At 59.7% G+C, this 15,527-nt stretch overlaps 4 protein-coding genes and 1 non-coding gene across 5 annotated transcripts; 2 read left to right on the forward strand and 3 right to left on the reverse strand.

The window, feature by feature from the left end:
- Window positions 1-75: 75 nt before the first annotated feature.
- On the reverse strand, window positions 76-1,227 carry A1Q1_05976 (uncharacterized protein; the record flags this gene model as incomplete). Its single annotated transcript, XM_014321185.1, has 1 exon — window positions 76-1,227. The coding sequence occupies one exon, from the start codon at window positions 1,225-1,227 to the stop codon at window positions 76-78; it is 1,152 nt and encodes a 383-aa protein (XP_014176660.1).
- A 1,570-nt stretch (window positions 1,228-2,797) lies between these two features.
- Window positions 2,798-3,804, reverse strand: A1Q1_05977 (uncharacterized protein; the record flags this gene model as incomplete). Its single annotated transcript, XM_014321186.1, has 2 exons — window positions 2,798-3,147; window positions 3,219-3,804. The coding sequence occupies 2 exons, from the start codon at window positions 3,802-3,804 to the stop codon at window positions 2,798-2,800; spliced, it is 936 nt and encodes a 311-aa protein (XP_014176661.1).
- An 880-nt stretch (window positions 3,805-4,684) lies between these two features.
- On the forward strand, window positions 4,685-4,772 carry A1Q1_t438. Its single transcript has one exon. It is a non-coding gene; the product is annotated as a tRNA-Asn (tRNA).
- A 2,470-nt stretch (window positions 4,773-7,242) lies between these two features.
- A1Q1_05978 (uncharacterized protein) lies at window positions 7,243-9,273 on the reverse strand (the record flags this gene model as incomplete). The annotated part of the gene is made up of 3 exons (XM_014321187.1): window positions 7,243-8,413; window positions 8,581-8,710; window positions 8,856-9,273. The coding sequence occupies 3 exons, from the start codon at window positions 9,271-9,273 to the stop codon at window positions 7,243-7,245; spliced, it is 1,719 nt and encodes a 572-aa protein (XP_014176662.1).
- Window positions 9,274-11,028: 1,755 nt separating this feature from the next.
- A1Q1_05979 (uncharacterized protein) lies at window positions 11,029-11,783 on the forward strand (the record flags this gene model as incomplete). The annotated part of the gene is made up of 2 exons (XM_014321188.1): window positions 11,029-11,677; window positions 11,722-11,783. The coding sequence occupies 2 exons, from the start codon at window positions 11,029-11,031 to the stop codon at window positions 11,781-11,783; spliced, it is 711 nt and encodes a 236-aa protein (XP_014176663.1).
- Window positions 11,784-15,527: the final 3,744 nt, after the last annotated feature.

Consider the following 15,527-nt stretch of genomic DNA (forward strand, 5'->3'; position numbering starts at 1 on the left):
GCAAAGACGCAAGAAGTCAAGGTGAATACATTGTTCTTCGTTCTATGTTCTACAGGACTTAGATCAAGGACTAGATTAGTTGCCGCCCATCGCAGCGTCGCCGGTCGAGTCACCCGAAGCCGAGCCAGCCGAGTCGGCCATGTCGGCATCGGCGTCGGCCGAGTTGGTGCCGGCGGCACTGGCTGAAGCACCAGCAGCGGCGGGCTTGGAGGCGACAGCCGAAGCAGCCGCGGAAGCGACACCGGCAGCAGACGAGGCGGCCGAGGCGGCACCACCGGCGGCAGGGGCGCTGCTTGGCGCAAAGGCACCGGAGGGAGGCTTGTTGGGGGCGCCGGAAGCGCTGGTCGCCGGCATGCTGGCCGAGCTCATGGCGGCGCCACCAGCCGTGCCAGCGGAGCCGCCAGCGGTGCCGTTCTGGGATCCGGCACCAGAGCCAGTGCCAGCAGAGCCCATGCTGTCCATGTCGTCCATGGAACCGCCGCCCGAGCCACCAGTCGAAGCGGACGAGCCACCGGTAGAGCCGGCACCCGTCGAGTTGGCAGCACCGGCCGGGCCAGAGCCAGGGCTGCTGACGGTTTCGTAGATGGGAATCTGCTCGTAGACGAGCGGAAGCCAGTTGGCCTGGTCAGCCGAGATCATGACCTCGGCGCCGTTGCTGTACGGCTTGCGGGCGGAGATGCAGCCGCCAGTGGCTGCGTTAGAGCCCTGGGTGCACAGGTACTTGTTCTGCTCGATGACCCAGGTGTTGCTGGCCTGTGTGGCGGGGTCGCCCTTGCCACAAGGAGTCAGACTGACACCTCCCTTCGGCGAGACCGACAGACAGAGGTCCTCGCGAGCGACGATGTAGAACTGCTCGCCGCTCTGGCTCTGGTGCCACTTTTGGTTGGTGTTCTCGGGGAAGTACTGCCAGAGCTGGATGGGGTTGTTGATGCCCAGGATGCCGTCCTTGTTGTCGAGGACGAACTGCGTTCCGTTGACTCCAATCGGGCCAGGGCCGAGACGAACGGGGTGGTTGCTGTCGCCTCCCATGGACGTAGAGCCGCCAGTGCTGGCGCCACCAGAGCCCCCTGCGCCACCGGCACCTCCAGCTCCGCCTCCACTTCCACCAGCACCACCAGCTCCTCCATCACCTCCGGCACCGCCAGCGCCAGAGCCGGTGCTGGAGCCGGTAGAGCCAGTGGCACCCGCAGATCCAGACTGCATGGCGGCGCCACCAGAGGCAGACATGGGGGGCTTGGGGCCGGCAGCCGAGGCGGACATGGCGCCGGCTGAGGTGGCCGCCATGCTGGCCGTGGCGGCGGCACCGACGACCGAGGAGACCATGGGGGAGGCAGCACCGTCGCCGGGCATGTTGGCGGGAGCGGCCTGGGCGCCGATGACGGCGACGAGACCGAAAAGGGCGGTGATCATGATGGGACTGGGGGAGCGATTACACTGGGACAGAGAGAAGGATCACCAGCGGGTGACAGTGCTGCATCGTTGGCTTATATACGAGGTCAAGGAGCACGGTGGCCAGGAGGAGCTGCTGGGTGATGAGAACGGCGGGGAGAGGAAGGACACGACCGTCGAACTGACTTTAGGATTGCACAGTGAACTCCAGATCAGGTCGTCAGGCGGCGCTCACAGCACAGTCGCGGCGAAACGGCACGCCCGCGAGCCACAGGGCCAGCTCAGACAAGGCACGCGGCGGGCAGGTGGCTTAACGCATGTCCTCAAGTGTCAGCGATCGGTGAGTGTACGTTGCATGACTGCCACCCCGCAGCAGAGGTGCTCAGTTGATTCTTGACTCTCAGGAGATCGCTGCCCTGGGATCGAGATCAATCTGGGACGGGCAGCAGCCGGGGCAACGGCCGGGGCCAGGGCGGGAACTGGACTGCGATGACGCCGAGACGTCGCCGCCTTCCGGCGCACAAACCGAAGGCGTCGCCGAAGGTCAGGAACAACGGAACCCGTCATTCCGTACGCGTTGGGACACGGCAAACCTTGTCTCCAGCAAGCTCAGTATTGCCACCGTAGAGGTGCTGCGACCCCACCCCGTCGCGCTGCGGAGGTTCCAGATTTGACTCTTGGCTCGGCACTCTCCTCGCAACACCTCGCAACGTCTATTGTATGCGTTCACCGCCCATATCGCCCGGACCCGAGGCATGACTGAGTCTCGCCATCGGCGTCGCAAATTGCCGCAATCTGCCTGCCCGCATGTTCTCACACCCTGCACCGCCCTGGCGTTTGAGGTTTTGCCTGCGCTTGTTCCGGCCATGAACTGCGGGGTCTCCGTTTACCATTATGCTGCAACAACGGTAGCGTCGCTAGCGTCCTCGCTCCCTTTCGAACAAGGTGTAGGCTCTGTGTAGAGCTGCTGCCCACCTCGAGCGAGATATCCCACGTGCAAGCTGACGTCTTCGCCGCAGCTCAAACGGAGATGCCGGTCCTCAGCACGGTGTCCACGGCAACAGCCGCCAAGGTCAAACCTACTCCTTGATTGGACGTCATCACATCCACACCTGGAGTTGTCAGCCTCCTCACCTGCCGCTTCCCTATATAAAGCCGTGAGAAGAACGCAATGGCTGTCGCTCCCGTCCGCAATGCCCAGATATTCTGCACCTAACTGGCAGATGCTGAGACGGGCTGATAGTCTGCATCCCAATCCGGTGCTGACTAGCAATCTTGCTTTAATCTGGAATCTCTAGCAGGACGGGAGACTGTGCGCTGCGGAGCACGATCACCGCCATTGCAGTCCGGAATGCGATTGCGCTCACTGCATACCCCACAACATCATACGAGGGATGCATGCATCGAACTATTCGCTTTCCTTGGTCTCATCATTCTTTCCTCCATCATCCTGCCACACCTTCGCAGGAAGCCCAACGCGACCAAACTTGCCGAGGCCGTTGTGCGAGTCCGCGTTCTGCTCTCCTCCGTTGTTAGATGGAGGGACCTTGTGTCCCTGTGCTGATCCGGACTGGTTCTGGACGCCCTCCCCACCTACTCTCCCAGCTCCGGCCTGGCTCGCGGCGTCTACGCCGTGGGGGTTGTAGGTACGGGCGAAGCCGATGTGTGCGGCGTAGTCGCGATCAGTGATCGTAAGGGCAGGGGTGATGCTCGTGGGGGCGTCCTGGGGATGCTGTGCGCTGATACACTCGTCCTTGGCTGAGCGTTAGCGTCCCGTCTTATTCGACTGCTCTTTCGCCTTCATCGCGTTTTTGCAGGCAGATACTCACAGACACAGAGCTTGCCATCGGATGGGAACAGCCACTTCGTCTTGACCACCTCCTTCTTCGCCTGTTCCCCAGCCGTTCCAGCGGTCTTGGGCGGGTCCGCAGCTGCAGTTGCGTGGGAGCCCGGCGCTACACTCAACGCCTTCCAGTTAATGAGGCTCGCGGCGACAGTGGTCTTCGGCGCCATGGCACCTGCGGCCTCATTGTCTCCCTCGTTCTGGCTCTGGTCATCTCCATCCTCGCCCTGGTCATCCTCAACCTGGCTGCACGGGGCAAGCACAACCCTCTCGCCGAGACCAAGACAGAAACTGCTGCTTCCGCCGAGCTGGACCTGGAGCTGGTTTCCAAGCCAGCTCCAGATCTGACCCCGCTTCAAGCCCTCAACGGCGTAATGGCAGTCGTCGAAGATGAGCTGGTCACCGACCTGAGGCGGACGGGTGTTGCCCTTGTCGTCTTCGGCGCGCGGCTGGATGCACCACGAGACGTTGGACGAAGAAGTGTACAGCAGCTGGAAGCCACCAGCGTCTTTGGCGAGGGCGGTCGTCGCAGTGGACGCGGCAACGAGGGCGATAGCTGTTGTTGTCCGCATGTTGTTGTTCTGTTTTGGCTCAGTTCTATGTGGTCGGTGAGTCTAAATTGGGAGTGGGGCGCGGAGGGATAGCACCCTCCGCAGTTGCTGTTATATGCAGAGAATGCTTGCATTACCCGTCGCGGTGCTACGCAGCTCCGCTCACCCCGCGTGCCCCGCGACCCCCAGGTTCGGTGTCCATGTCGCAATATCGGGGAAGCGTCACATGGTGCAGATTAGGAGGGGGAGGGGGACGCACGGCGGGAGCAGGGAGGCGGGACAGATAAGATTGCCGCTTGCGCCGCGCGTGCTATCCTTGGATGCTAGCGTGAAGGACTCGTTCGGCGCGTCCCCCGAGCCCTTCAGACAACACCGATCACACCCCTGCAGAATGTTCACACCGAGACTATCCCGCCACGCGCTCGGCAGATGCTCCGAGAACGCACCAGTGTTGGACGAGCGTCCCAGAGCCAAACACGGTCGCTGTTCAAATGTCACGGAATGACACCGCACCCATGACGCTGAATGGGTCGGTAAACTCCGAGGCTGAATCGCGATCGAGCGCGATGCATAGCAGATGTCGGTCACATGGCCCAGGTGTCCCATTCAAACACTCTCGTCGCTCGAAGCGCCGCTCATATGCGGCTGCGCATGTGGAGCGGTGGCAGTGCGTCTAAACTGATAAAGACCGGCACGGAGAACACCTTCGAAGCATCTGCGTACAACGCTCGTCTTTCCTCAACTGAAGCCGTGGACAGCACAGCCTTTCGCACCCTCAGCATATAGCTATAGGCCGCATAGTGGTCGCCAAAGTCTTGCAAACAGTCCTCTCACAAATCTGGAGGATTGAGCAAGGGCAAAAGCGAACGCGCGCGAGTCCTCCCGTGTCATCAAGATCTTCTGCCCTATGGCTCAGTTGGCTAGCGCGTGGAGCTGTTACCATCCGATAACATACTCCGAGGTCCACGGTTCGAGCCCGTGTGGGGCAGTTCCTTTGCTTCTTTTGCCCTCTGCGACGGCGCCGAAGGCGTCGGAGGTTTGCGGCGTGGCTTGGAGGGTCGGAAGGATGGTGGACGAATGATGGTGGGCGGTGGCGGCGGTCGTGAGGGGCGGGTGTTTCATGGCTTGACCTGCAAGCACTCAAAGCGTGAGAGTTAGAGACGGAAACGTGCAAATTGCTGCTCTCCCACGCCCATTGTATCAAGAACGTCTAACGCGACATCTCAGAATTGACCGAGCCGAAGATTGCCGCGGGCGATTTCGAACCTGACGTCGAGCGATTCGCCCCCTGTCCTCTGCCATCATTTGCGATTGCGTAGCACTGACCCCAGATGGTCGGGATGTGCTCTGGCGTGCCATCTGGAGTCATCGAAGGGGGAAAAGACAGTTCGTAGATGGAGAGGAGTTGTGTGGGCGACGCCGATGTTCCCCGCGATAGGCGTCTGCGGTCACTGGGCGTACGGCATCCTTCGGCACCCCCTCTTCAGAGGGGTCGGCTGATAAGAGTCACCTGACCGATATGCGTATCTGATCAGATCTTGCTGCCCGCTTTCCCTGCGGTAATCTGCGCAGCGTGCGATTGAGTTGCATCCTTTGGATGCTGAATGAAGGTGCGTCGGCGGATGGGTCCAGGCAAACATCGGCTGTTGGGGTCGCCCACCGTCCCCGACGCCCCGTACCGGAGGCTCCCACCAAGTCTCGGAGCTGATAGCTCCGCAACGACTGCGCATAGAGATGCGATGTGAAGCGGGCAAGCTTATAAGTCTCCCGATCTCATGAGAACTTCCCCACGTCCTCTCCACACTTCGCTACAATGCCTCCACCATTCGAGATGACCTCGGCCACATCCTACATGGGCACGACGAAGCCCCCCTCGACCCGCTCGGACAAGTTCATGGACGAGAAGGCCGAGGCGTACACCGTCGAAGTCGGGTCTGTCGCAGCCTTGGAGCCGCAGACCGACGCCGTCTTCGGCGACATGGGTGAGGGAGGGCCAAACTACCGCGGCGTCGGGTGGAAGGGCGCGTGCGTGCTCATGATCAAGTCGAATGTGGGGCTGGGCGTGCTGAGTCTGCCAGTCGTCATGCATACACTCGGCATGGTGCCTGGTATCATCGTCATCATCACCATCCAGGCGATCGTGACTTGTGAGTAGAGAACTGTGCGAGTGTAAGCTGACGGCAGGGGCGAACTACAACATTGGCCAGTTCAAACTGAGACATCCAGAGGTGTACTCTCTCTCGGACGCCGGACGGATCATGTGGGGCAAGCTCGGGGGTGAGGTGCTCGGCGTCATCTTCAGTCTCTACATGTAAGTTTATCTCTGAGTCCGCAGCTGATGGCAGGATCTTCGTCTCGGCCAGTGCCATCATTGCCGTCTCTGTCTCACTGAACGCAGTCAGCCTGCACGCAACATGCACGGCCATCTTCGTCCTCGTCTCGGCGTTGTGCGGCTTCCTTCTCGCCTCCATCCCCACCCTGGGGCAGATCACCTGGCTGGGCTGGGTGGGCGTCATTTCCATCTTCGTGTCGATCATGACGCTCACAGTCGCCGTGGGACTGCAGGACAGGCCGTCTGATGCGCCCCTGCCTCCCTTGCCGTGGAACCCCGACGTGAGGGTCGCCGCCAACCCGCTGTTCAGCAGCGCAATGACTGCCATTGGCAGCGTGCTCTTCGCCGCTGCAGCGACACCGACCTTCTTCGGCATCGTGGCTGAAATGCGCGACCCGAGGGAGTACACCAAGGCCCTGCTCATTGGGCAGACGGCCGTGACGGTCTTCTACGTCGTGATCGCTGCCGTCGTGTACGGGTTTTGCGGGCAGTACGTCTCCACCCCGGCTCTCGGATCCGCTGGCCCGCTTCTGAAACGGATCTCGTACGGACTCGCCATTCCCGCCCTTCTCGTCAGCTTGACACTGTACACGCACATTCCGGCCAAGTACGTCTTCGTGCGCGTCCTGAGGGGAAGGTGGAAGTATCACCTCGCGCGCCCGACCAAGATCCACTGGACGGCCTGGTTCGGCGCGACCGGCGGCTGCACCCTGATCGCGTACATTATCGCGTCGGGCATCCCTGTCTTTGGCAGCCTCATCTCGTTCATTGGCGCTATCTTCTGCCCCACCGTGTGCATGGTGCCATACATGTTCATGTGGTTCCATGATCATCCCGAGTGGCGGTTGACTCTGCGCACGAGGATTGTCGCAGGTATCAACGTGTTCATCATCCTCGCCGGCGTCTTCTTGACCGTCGCCGGGACGTATGGGTCTGTCGTCGACCTCATCTCGGCCGCGTCCGATCGTCCCTGGTCCTGCGCCGATAACTCCAACTCGGTCTAGATACCTGTTGTGAGCTGTAGTGAGATAATAGTGTCGTCCTAGCGGACGTTGTGTTAAGATGTTACATGCTATGATTAATGCCAATGCGAAAATGTCTAACAGTTGTCTAACCCCCTACCCATCTTACAGCCCCTCCTCACGCAGCTTGAGCATGAGACCGCCGTAGAACCGCGCAAGGTCGAACTTGTCCCGCACGACCTTCTTCAGCGTCTTGCCCTCGCCCTTCTCCTTCTCTGGTCGCTCGATTTCGGCCTTCGCATCCTTGTACTGCCGCGTCTCCTGCCCGTCCTTCTTGTCGCCGGGGAAGATGTCGGATACCCAATCGACGAGCTGGCCGACGTGAGCCAGGTCCCAGCCCTTGTCCTTCGGGGTGCCCTCCGCGGAAGCGGCAGGTGAGGACATGGCACGTGCGGTCGCAAGGTCCTTGTCGTGCTGCTGCGACGACTCGAGTTGCGGGTCCTTCTTGTTCGAGTCTGGGCCAGAGCCAGAGAGACCAAGCGCCTGCCAGTCTCCGCTGCGCGCCTCCTCGTCCTCAACCTTGAACGCGCCGTGTTGAGGCCACAGACCACCCTCGCCGCGCAGGTCCCAGTGGTGACAGCCATCGACGACGCCAAGGAAGTCACCCCACTTTGCGCTTGCGACGGAGACCAGTCCGTCGTTGCCCTCGTACTGGTGCCCCGGGAGCACCTCAGTTGAAGGGTACCCTCGCTCAGCGGCAGAGTCGAGCACGAGCTTGGTGAACCACAGAGGGTGCAGCACCGACATCTTCGAAACGCGGCCGGCGACGGAGAAGTACTTGACGTTCGGATCGTCAGGCGTGTTCGGGTTGAAGTAGTCGTTCATGTAGCTCGTAGTCAGGTTGTGGTACGCGGGCGAGTCGAAGATGTTGAGCAGGTAGTTAGTGAGTCCCGACGTGAAAGACGAGAATGCGTCCGTATCCTTCCTCGCCTCAGCCTCGCGGGCCTCGCGCGTCAGGAGCGGCGACTTCATCGTGAACGGGAGGTACTTGGCGGCGGCGGCAATACGGTCGTCGGCATTCTTGACCGACGGCGGGGCGATCGATCCGACGCCAATGTTGGCGGCGCACCAGTCCATAAACGGCGAGCCGCGGTGCGGGGTCGCGATCGTCATCAGACTCAGCGGCTTGTACTCCTTCGGCTTGATCGTCGAGATGAGGTGCCGGCAGTCGAGTCCGCCCATCGAGTGCGCGACAAAGTTGACACCGACACCTCTCGGCAGGTACGACTTGAGGAACTCGTGCATCTGCTGAGCACGTTCTTGGATTGAGCCAGTGCTGAAACCGTGTCAGCAATGGGACCAAACACAGCCACGCCACGCGATTGATATTGTCATGTTGCCACCCCAAGGGCAAATCAAGCGCAGGGCTCCACACATCAATCGGTCAAGCCACCGAAATGCGTGTCACGCCCCAAAAGTAAACAAATACCAATAGCCACTCACCCTTTGACGCCGACGACGACGACCTTTGCCCCCATGCGATCGCGCAACACCTCGAGCACGGATGCCCAGTAGTGCAGCTTAAGCGACGGGAACAGTGGTATCGGTGTTGCTGTAGAGAAGCCGTACAATCCTGCGCCACGTCAGCCACGCTAATGCATGGGTCCAAGCGGTGTACCGGTCGTTTGATCGTACCCGCCCGGCTCTCGAGCCGTCAAACCCCTACAGCCCCACAACTAGCGTGTGGGGCCGCAAGCGAGCGGTCCGGTCCAACTCACCATGACACAGCACGACGATCTCCTTCGGTGGGGTCGTGCGTCCCGGGAGGAAAGCGCGTTCGTCGTTCATGAGGCGGTAGATGTCCATGTTCTCTGGTGGATACCGCGGATCCGGGTATTTGTCGGGGTATGGCGGAAGGTCCTCAAGTTCGGTTTCGGTGTGCAAGCCCTCGAACTTGTCCACCGCTGTCGGCTTGAAGGCGAGAGCAGCAGACGAACCGCCCGCAGCGGCCGTCACGTACTCCTCCTTCTTCGGCTGGGCTAGCGGCTTGCGCATTCGGGGGGCGTAGATGATCTGGGCGGCGCGAGCCTGGGCTGCCTTGCGGCGCGCCTGGAGTCCCGGGGCGGTCTCGAGCCACCACTGAACAACATAGCGCGCCAGCTGGATGTAGCGAAACGGCGAAAGGGTGGCGGGCATGACGGAGAGAGCCACCGAGGAGGTGGCGAGGTCGGGTAAGGCGAGATAAAGGAGAGGGTCGGAAAGTTGGTGGCGAGAAAGAGGATAAGCTTTGGGCGACCAGCTCAGCTGTTTGGACTGGCTGGTGCCCGGAGACGTAGTGTTGGTGATGCCAAGAGGGGTGTTGGTGTACCCGATAGATCGGTGGCGAGCGAGTAGTCGTTGTGAGAGTGATGAGCAGGAAGGAAGAGCGCTGTGGGGGTCTCGCTGGGTGATCAACGTGCATGCTGCGTCCTGACTGGACTGGTTGTAGTGTCGGCCTCAAGAGGCCTCGCTGTGGTCCGACTTTTGATCCGATTAGCTTTGGGGCGTGATGGGGGTATTAATGGGCGCCACGTGTGCATTAGGATTGGCTAATGGGACGGAGGAATGGGGAGTCAGGAAAACGCAAGGGCGGCCAAGGGGGGCAAGGAAAACAATCAGGGTCTCGAGTGGGTGGCAAAAACAAGGGTCTGGAGCCAATCACGTGATAACACCTCCACTTCTCCACTGCACCATCGGGCGATGGGCCGTTAATGGGTCGGGCGTAAAAAGGCGATTGCGGAGCTGGTGACGTCAGGAAGAGGGCACGCGGCGTGTCACCCTCCAAAGCGCGTTTTTTCGTGAGTTCACGCCGTCCACGCCCGAGCTGCCAAAGACGCATCGTCAGCTCCGACACAACTCAGGTCCTCCGTTCCCGTCATGTCGTCATGCGCTGCGCTGCGCTGCCGGGGCCTGGCCATCGAGCCCCGGAATGCGACACAGCAGCACCGGCTCATCGCACAGTGCCAAAACGCTGTGTCGACTCTGCACTGTCACAGTGGGACCTGGCGTGTTGCCCGATCACCCACGTGCTAGGCCCGATCAATGCACCTGCCCGCCGTACCGGACCAGGAACGTCCCGTCCACGGCGCCTGGGAACGACGCGACCCAACACGTTCGAACCGTAAACATGCACGACCCGCAGTTCACACGGAGTACGCGGTGGTGTCCTCGTGCTCGGAGGGTCGGTCGAGCGGCGGATCTGGCGGATACATTTGGCGGGGAGAAGACGGTGGCACAGAGTTTTGACATGATGCACACGAACCGCTCACAGCAGGTGACATAATTGCGAGGGACGAACGTTGTGCGATGTACTATCGAGAACTGCCTTCTCGGCCTCAGCGTTTGTTCCGTATAGCTCTTGAATGAGTTGCATAATCCGATCCCTGTTCCAAAGCTTCCATTCTTCTTAGCTCCTCAGTGATGCTCTAGCATCCCTTTCTACTTGATGCTTAGGGATCGAGCTATCGTTGCGTCGCACAAGTGTCCATTCTCCGACCTCACTGCAGCGACAACTAACACACCGTTCCTCTAGCATCCACCACTGTCATTCCCTTAGCCTCGTGAGATTATCATGCATACACCTCTTTCCCAATCCGCATGCAAGATGCGCGAGCATCTCTCATGCACCTCAACCCCTCATAAAAGCGATATTTGACCCGCGCTTGGCAATTTTCAGAATTTCTGTGTATTTCGGGGCGAGAGCCACTTCCATCGGAACTGCCTCCTCACTTCCTCTTCTGACACTGCGTAGCTTATCCAGGTCGGCAGCCATGCATGTCAGGAGTGCTGCGTATGCGGTGAAATCACAGATACGCACCTGGGTGCATCACTTTCGATGGCTGATAGACAGACACACACTGGCTGCGCAACCGGTAGTCAGCTCAGCACACACTTACGAGGGCGCCGAGCCTGATGGACAGCCAGCTCGAACATGGCACTCTTCCGGGCCTAAAGATTTCCGAAAAGAGCTCTACAACTCCAATTGCCAGGGCGTGCTGTGTGCGACCTGTCCTCCGATACCCGCGGAGATGCACTACGCAGTACCAGCTCCGAGCAAGCGAAGTGAGTCCGGTCGTCCAGCATACCCCATCTCGCACCGAGAGTTCACCTGGCGTGCGCACCTCTTTCCCAGAAACGGCAAGCCGACGACGTCGGAGTGCGTTCTGTGTACACACATTCCCGGTCTCGAGCCCCTCGTACCCGCGCACCCCGCTCTCCGCGCAACACACTCGTGCCCCCTTCGCACACCTCGCCCTCGACGACGTTCCAAGAGTGCTATCCCTTCCGAGGAGTTGTGTGCATGAAGGTCTGGTCGAAGAATACATAACGCGCTCCCCTCGACATCTTCTTCTCTCCAACCACCAACACCTCGACTCCAACTCTCCACCCCTCCAACTCTTCCAACTTCAACCTCTCTCACCCCGCCTCAACTCGAAGATCAACAAGATGAGCACCAACCAGCAGGAGGAGCCCACCGTGTACTACTACTGCAGCGACTGCGGCAGCGCCGTCTACGTCGACTACGCGCAGGGTCGCGACAAGGGCGACCTCTGCATCGTCTGTGAGTCCTTTCTATTCCGAGTGAAGGACGAAGCTGACAACCAGGCGTTTACTCGCCCAAGGACGACGAGTCCTCCGATGAGGAGGACGAGAAGAAGGAGGAGTAGACTGCGCTGCGGCATACCTCCAAGACCGGCCGCTAGGCTACGAAAGACTCTCCCGAGGGTCAACCATCAAGAACAGCACCACTCATTCATGTATACATATATAGTAGTATGAGGATGTAGCGTAGTAAACCCCCTGTTAAGCGTTGTAGAAGTGTGTCTACAGCAGTGAAGGAAAATAGCCTTGCTGATGGTGACGGTGATGGTGACGGCGTTGCCCTGGCTTTCAGCCTCCGGGTGTCGAGCTTGGGGATGAGCTGGGTTGGCGGAGAGCGCAGACTCGGGTGCGCTCGGAAGAGGCGACGCACTCTGAACCGCTTCTGACTGCAATCTTTTCGTGCAAGTACGTGCTACGTATCATCGTGTGCGCCCGTGAGCTGCAATCTACTCGACCTGTAACCCAAGCAGTCACTTTCGATGCTGGTTTCCATCACCAGGCGCCTCGCTTTGTGGCTCCGTTTCTATGCATCCAACGACCCCTGCATGCACTAGCAGGAGCGCATCCAGTAGTACACTGTCCTATGCATTGAACATACACCCTCGCATGCACGAATCATGCATTGATGGTGAATGATGAACTTGCGTCTCTCGCGCCAGGGGCGGAAGTGAAACGCACAGATCGTGCCACACACTTGTGGCGTCGTGTTCCTCGCAACACCAGATCGTCACTGGCAATCCTCTGGTCATCCGCCTTTCAACCAGTGACCTTGGGGGTACTCTAGCTTCTCCGTGTGCCCCATTGCACCGCTTCATGTCTGCTCACCTACACTCCTGCACCAGAGCAGCTGTCTGCTGCACGCCTATCCACCCCAGGGCCAAAGTATATCAGCCCCATCCGTCCAGAACATCTCTCCCCAACGCTCCTCTATCCATCCAGCGCAGGACTGAGTTTACTACTTTCGACCCCCTGACACGTCTTCACTTCCACGTACCTGACTTCAACCAAAGCGACATATTCCACTCCAATCCTACTCATCCCACCTCAACCACCAGCGCGATTCCCCTGCTGCCTCTGCAAACTATCGTCACCCCTTCGCCTTCGACTAGGTTCACGATGGAATCAAGCTATACGACAGCAGCGACGTCGAGGGCATGTCGCACCTCCGACAATCAACTCCTCACTCACACCACCAGGTTGATCCTGAGACCTGGACCAGATGGCCGACACCCTCGATGTCGTCCTCGGCCATGGGTGTCGGCTCCCTTGTTGCACCCCTGACCCTGTTCCCGGAGTAGAGCTCCGGAAATATCGACCTCCCCGCCTTCCTACCTGGACCACCGGGCTCCCGGGCGGTAGGCGGCACGGGTGGCGGGCGCCTAGTGGAGGCCAGTCCCGGGCGATGGCGGGCTGGTACTCCGTTCTCGAGCGCGCGTTGTCTGTGAGTTGCAAGCTATTCGTGAGAACACGGGATAGCTGACGACAGGTGTGTGGGCCTTCAAACCTGTGTTTTCACGAATTGGAGTGCCGTTGCCATGTCTCCGGTGGATAAGTGGGGCCGGCCCCGACCCCTCCTTTTCTCGTCTTGTCTGTGAGTCCCTTCACGGCAGCTGTGCGGCGCACTTGAAAGCTGACTTCAGGTGTGTGGACTCCGATCCTTGGCTGGCTCGGCTTGGCTGCGGATCGAAGGGTAAGGTGTGCTTCTGCTTGGCAGGGACATTGACCCCGGGGTGCACTCGTCGTCGGGAGGTCTTCGCCGGCGCCCCCATACGGGGGCCGCTGTTCCGCCTCGTCTGCAGTATGTGAGTTTCGAGGTGTCTAGCTTCAAACGTCGAACGCTTGAGCTGACTGCAGGTGCGTGTGCTGGCAGATTTGCTAGCATGGGGGCTGGGAACACTGCCGCGCGTCCTTGCAATGCACCGCTTGCGGTCTGTGAGTCTCCTCAGCATTCAGCTACATGAAGTCCGCAAGAGCTGACGCCAGTCATGTGGGTTTTCAACTCCCTGGACAGTGAAAGGCTCTTTCCTTTGTCCTCAGTGGAGGGCCGGCTCGGTGGGAACTTCTTCGCCCTTATCGGAAGTCCAGACGGCGTGAGTATAGACCAATCTCTTATCAGGCTTGATGGTGGCTGTCCTACAAGCTGACGACAGGAGGCTGAGAGGTTGGCGAAGTCCCGCCCAAGTGAGTCTCTCGCCGAACAGCTGCCTTCTGACGAGTTTCGAGCTGACGCCAGATACTCGCATTCGTCGATACTCGGAAACCGCCAGACCCGGGCCGCCTGCTCCCACTGGATTTCAATGTCCGGCCTGGGTCAACAGCCGCAGAAGACACGCCAGTAACTGGATCCCCGATGTGGGGTACTTGGCACTTTTGGCGGCGGCTTCGAGCTTGTATTTCTCGTCTTCCAACGGTTACCGAGAGAGGGGCCTCATGGCCTCTCCTCGGTAACAAAAGACAGTGCACTACAAGTGGCCAGCTTCTGTGAGTCATCACCCACGACACACAACTTTCTGTTGACGGCGGCAAAGCTGACCACAGAGGACGACGATCTCGCCGCTATAAGTGGACGGCGTCAGTGGGAGGAGAGGGCTGTTGGCCCCTTTCGCTGGTATTGTTGGTGGTCTCAGAGTCCACGTTCGGTGTCTGTGAGTCTCACACCTCACTTCAGCAATCCAGTGGCCCCGAGCTGACACCAGGCATATGGGCTGCACAGAAATTTGGGGCTCCGGTCAGGGGCACCCGACAGGAGATCAACGGCAAGATATCTTGTTTCCTGACGGGCTCCGCCACTCATTGAACCACGGGTTGGTCGGTTGGAGTGGAAGAGCTCCACAAGCGGGCCTCGACGAGGATCAGTACATAACGGGCCTGAAACGCCTGGCGCTCCGCCTCCCGCTGTGATGGCACAGTTCGTACTCCTTAGGCCGCCGTCGCTAGCTTGGCGTGTTTTCTGTGCTTAGCTGACTGCAGACTTGTTGACCGTCCGTAACCTTGGCACGGTAGCGTGACCAGAGGGGTTATCTGGAGAGGCGTAATGGCCGAGGAGATCGCATTGTACCGGGGCTGGAGAGCGAACAGGCCTTGACCTTGAACGACAGAGGAATGGAGGGTAGTATCAGAAGTCGCCAGGCGCAGGAGCGTGGGAGGGAGGGGGTGAAGCGGGCAGGAGGGCGCCGTTTTCGGCGGCGCGGGAGCTCCTTCTGCTCGTGCTGCTGACCGGCAGCTGGAGCCTGAGTCTCGTCGCTCTCCAGCGGCTGATAGGGGTCGTATCCCGAGCCCCCTAAGTATCTGGGGAGCTGGTGCGTGATCTGCTGCTGCTGTTGCTGTTGATGGCTCTATGGCTGCTTCTGCTGCTTGCTGCCGCTGCCACTACTCGTTACCATGCGGTGTTGTGGCTGCTGCTGCTGTCTGATAAGTTTGATGCTGCTGCTGTTGCTGTTGCTGGTGCTGCTGACCAACGGTGCTCGTTTGGCTGGAGCTTCCGGCGCCGGAGACGCAGGGATCAGCACTGGCTCCAATTCTCGTTCCGAATAGACACGGGAAATTAGTCTATTTTATTGTATATTTTGTTTGATATTCTCACATATTGTAGTTTCCAGGTTGACTGATGCATGTCATACTTGGCGAAGATCGCAGAGATTGATGTTCTGCATGATGACAATCCTTGGAAACATACTGATGCACATGCAATGGGCGTGGAATGCCTTGGGGCACGCGTAGTACGGGGTTGTGAGCTTGTGTCCATCACCGCCCACAGTGCGAGGGGTGCAAAGCGGTCCAAGGTAGCAAACCAGCTTCAGTCTAAGGAC

The sequence above is a fragment of the Trichosporon asahii genome (genome assembly GCF_000293215.1).
Source record: "Trichosporon asahii var. asahii CBS 2479 unplaced genomic scaffold scaffold00075, whole genome shotgun sequence".
NCBI classification, from domain to species: domain Eukaryota; kingdom Fungi; phylum Basidiomycota; class Tremellomycetes; order Trichosporonales; family Trichosporonaceae; genus Trichosporon; species Trichosporon asahii.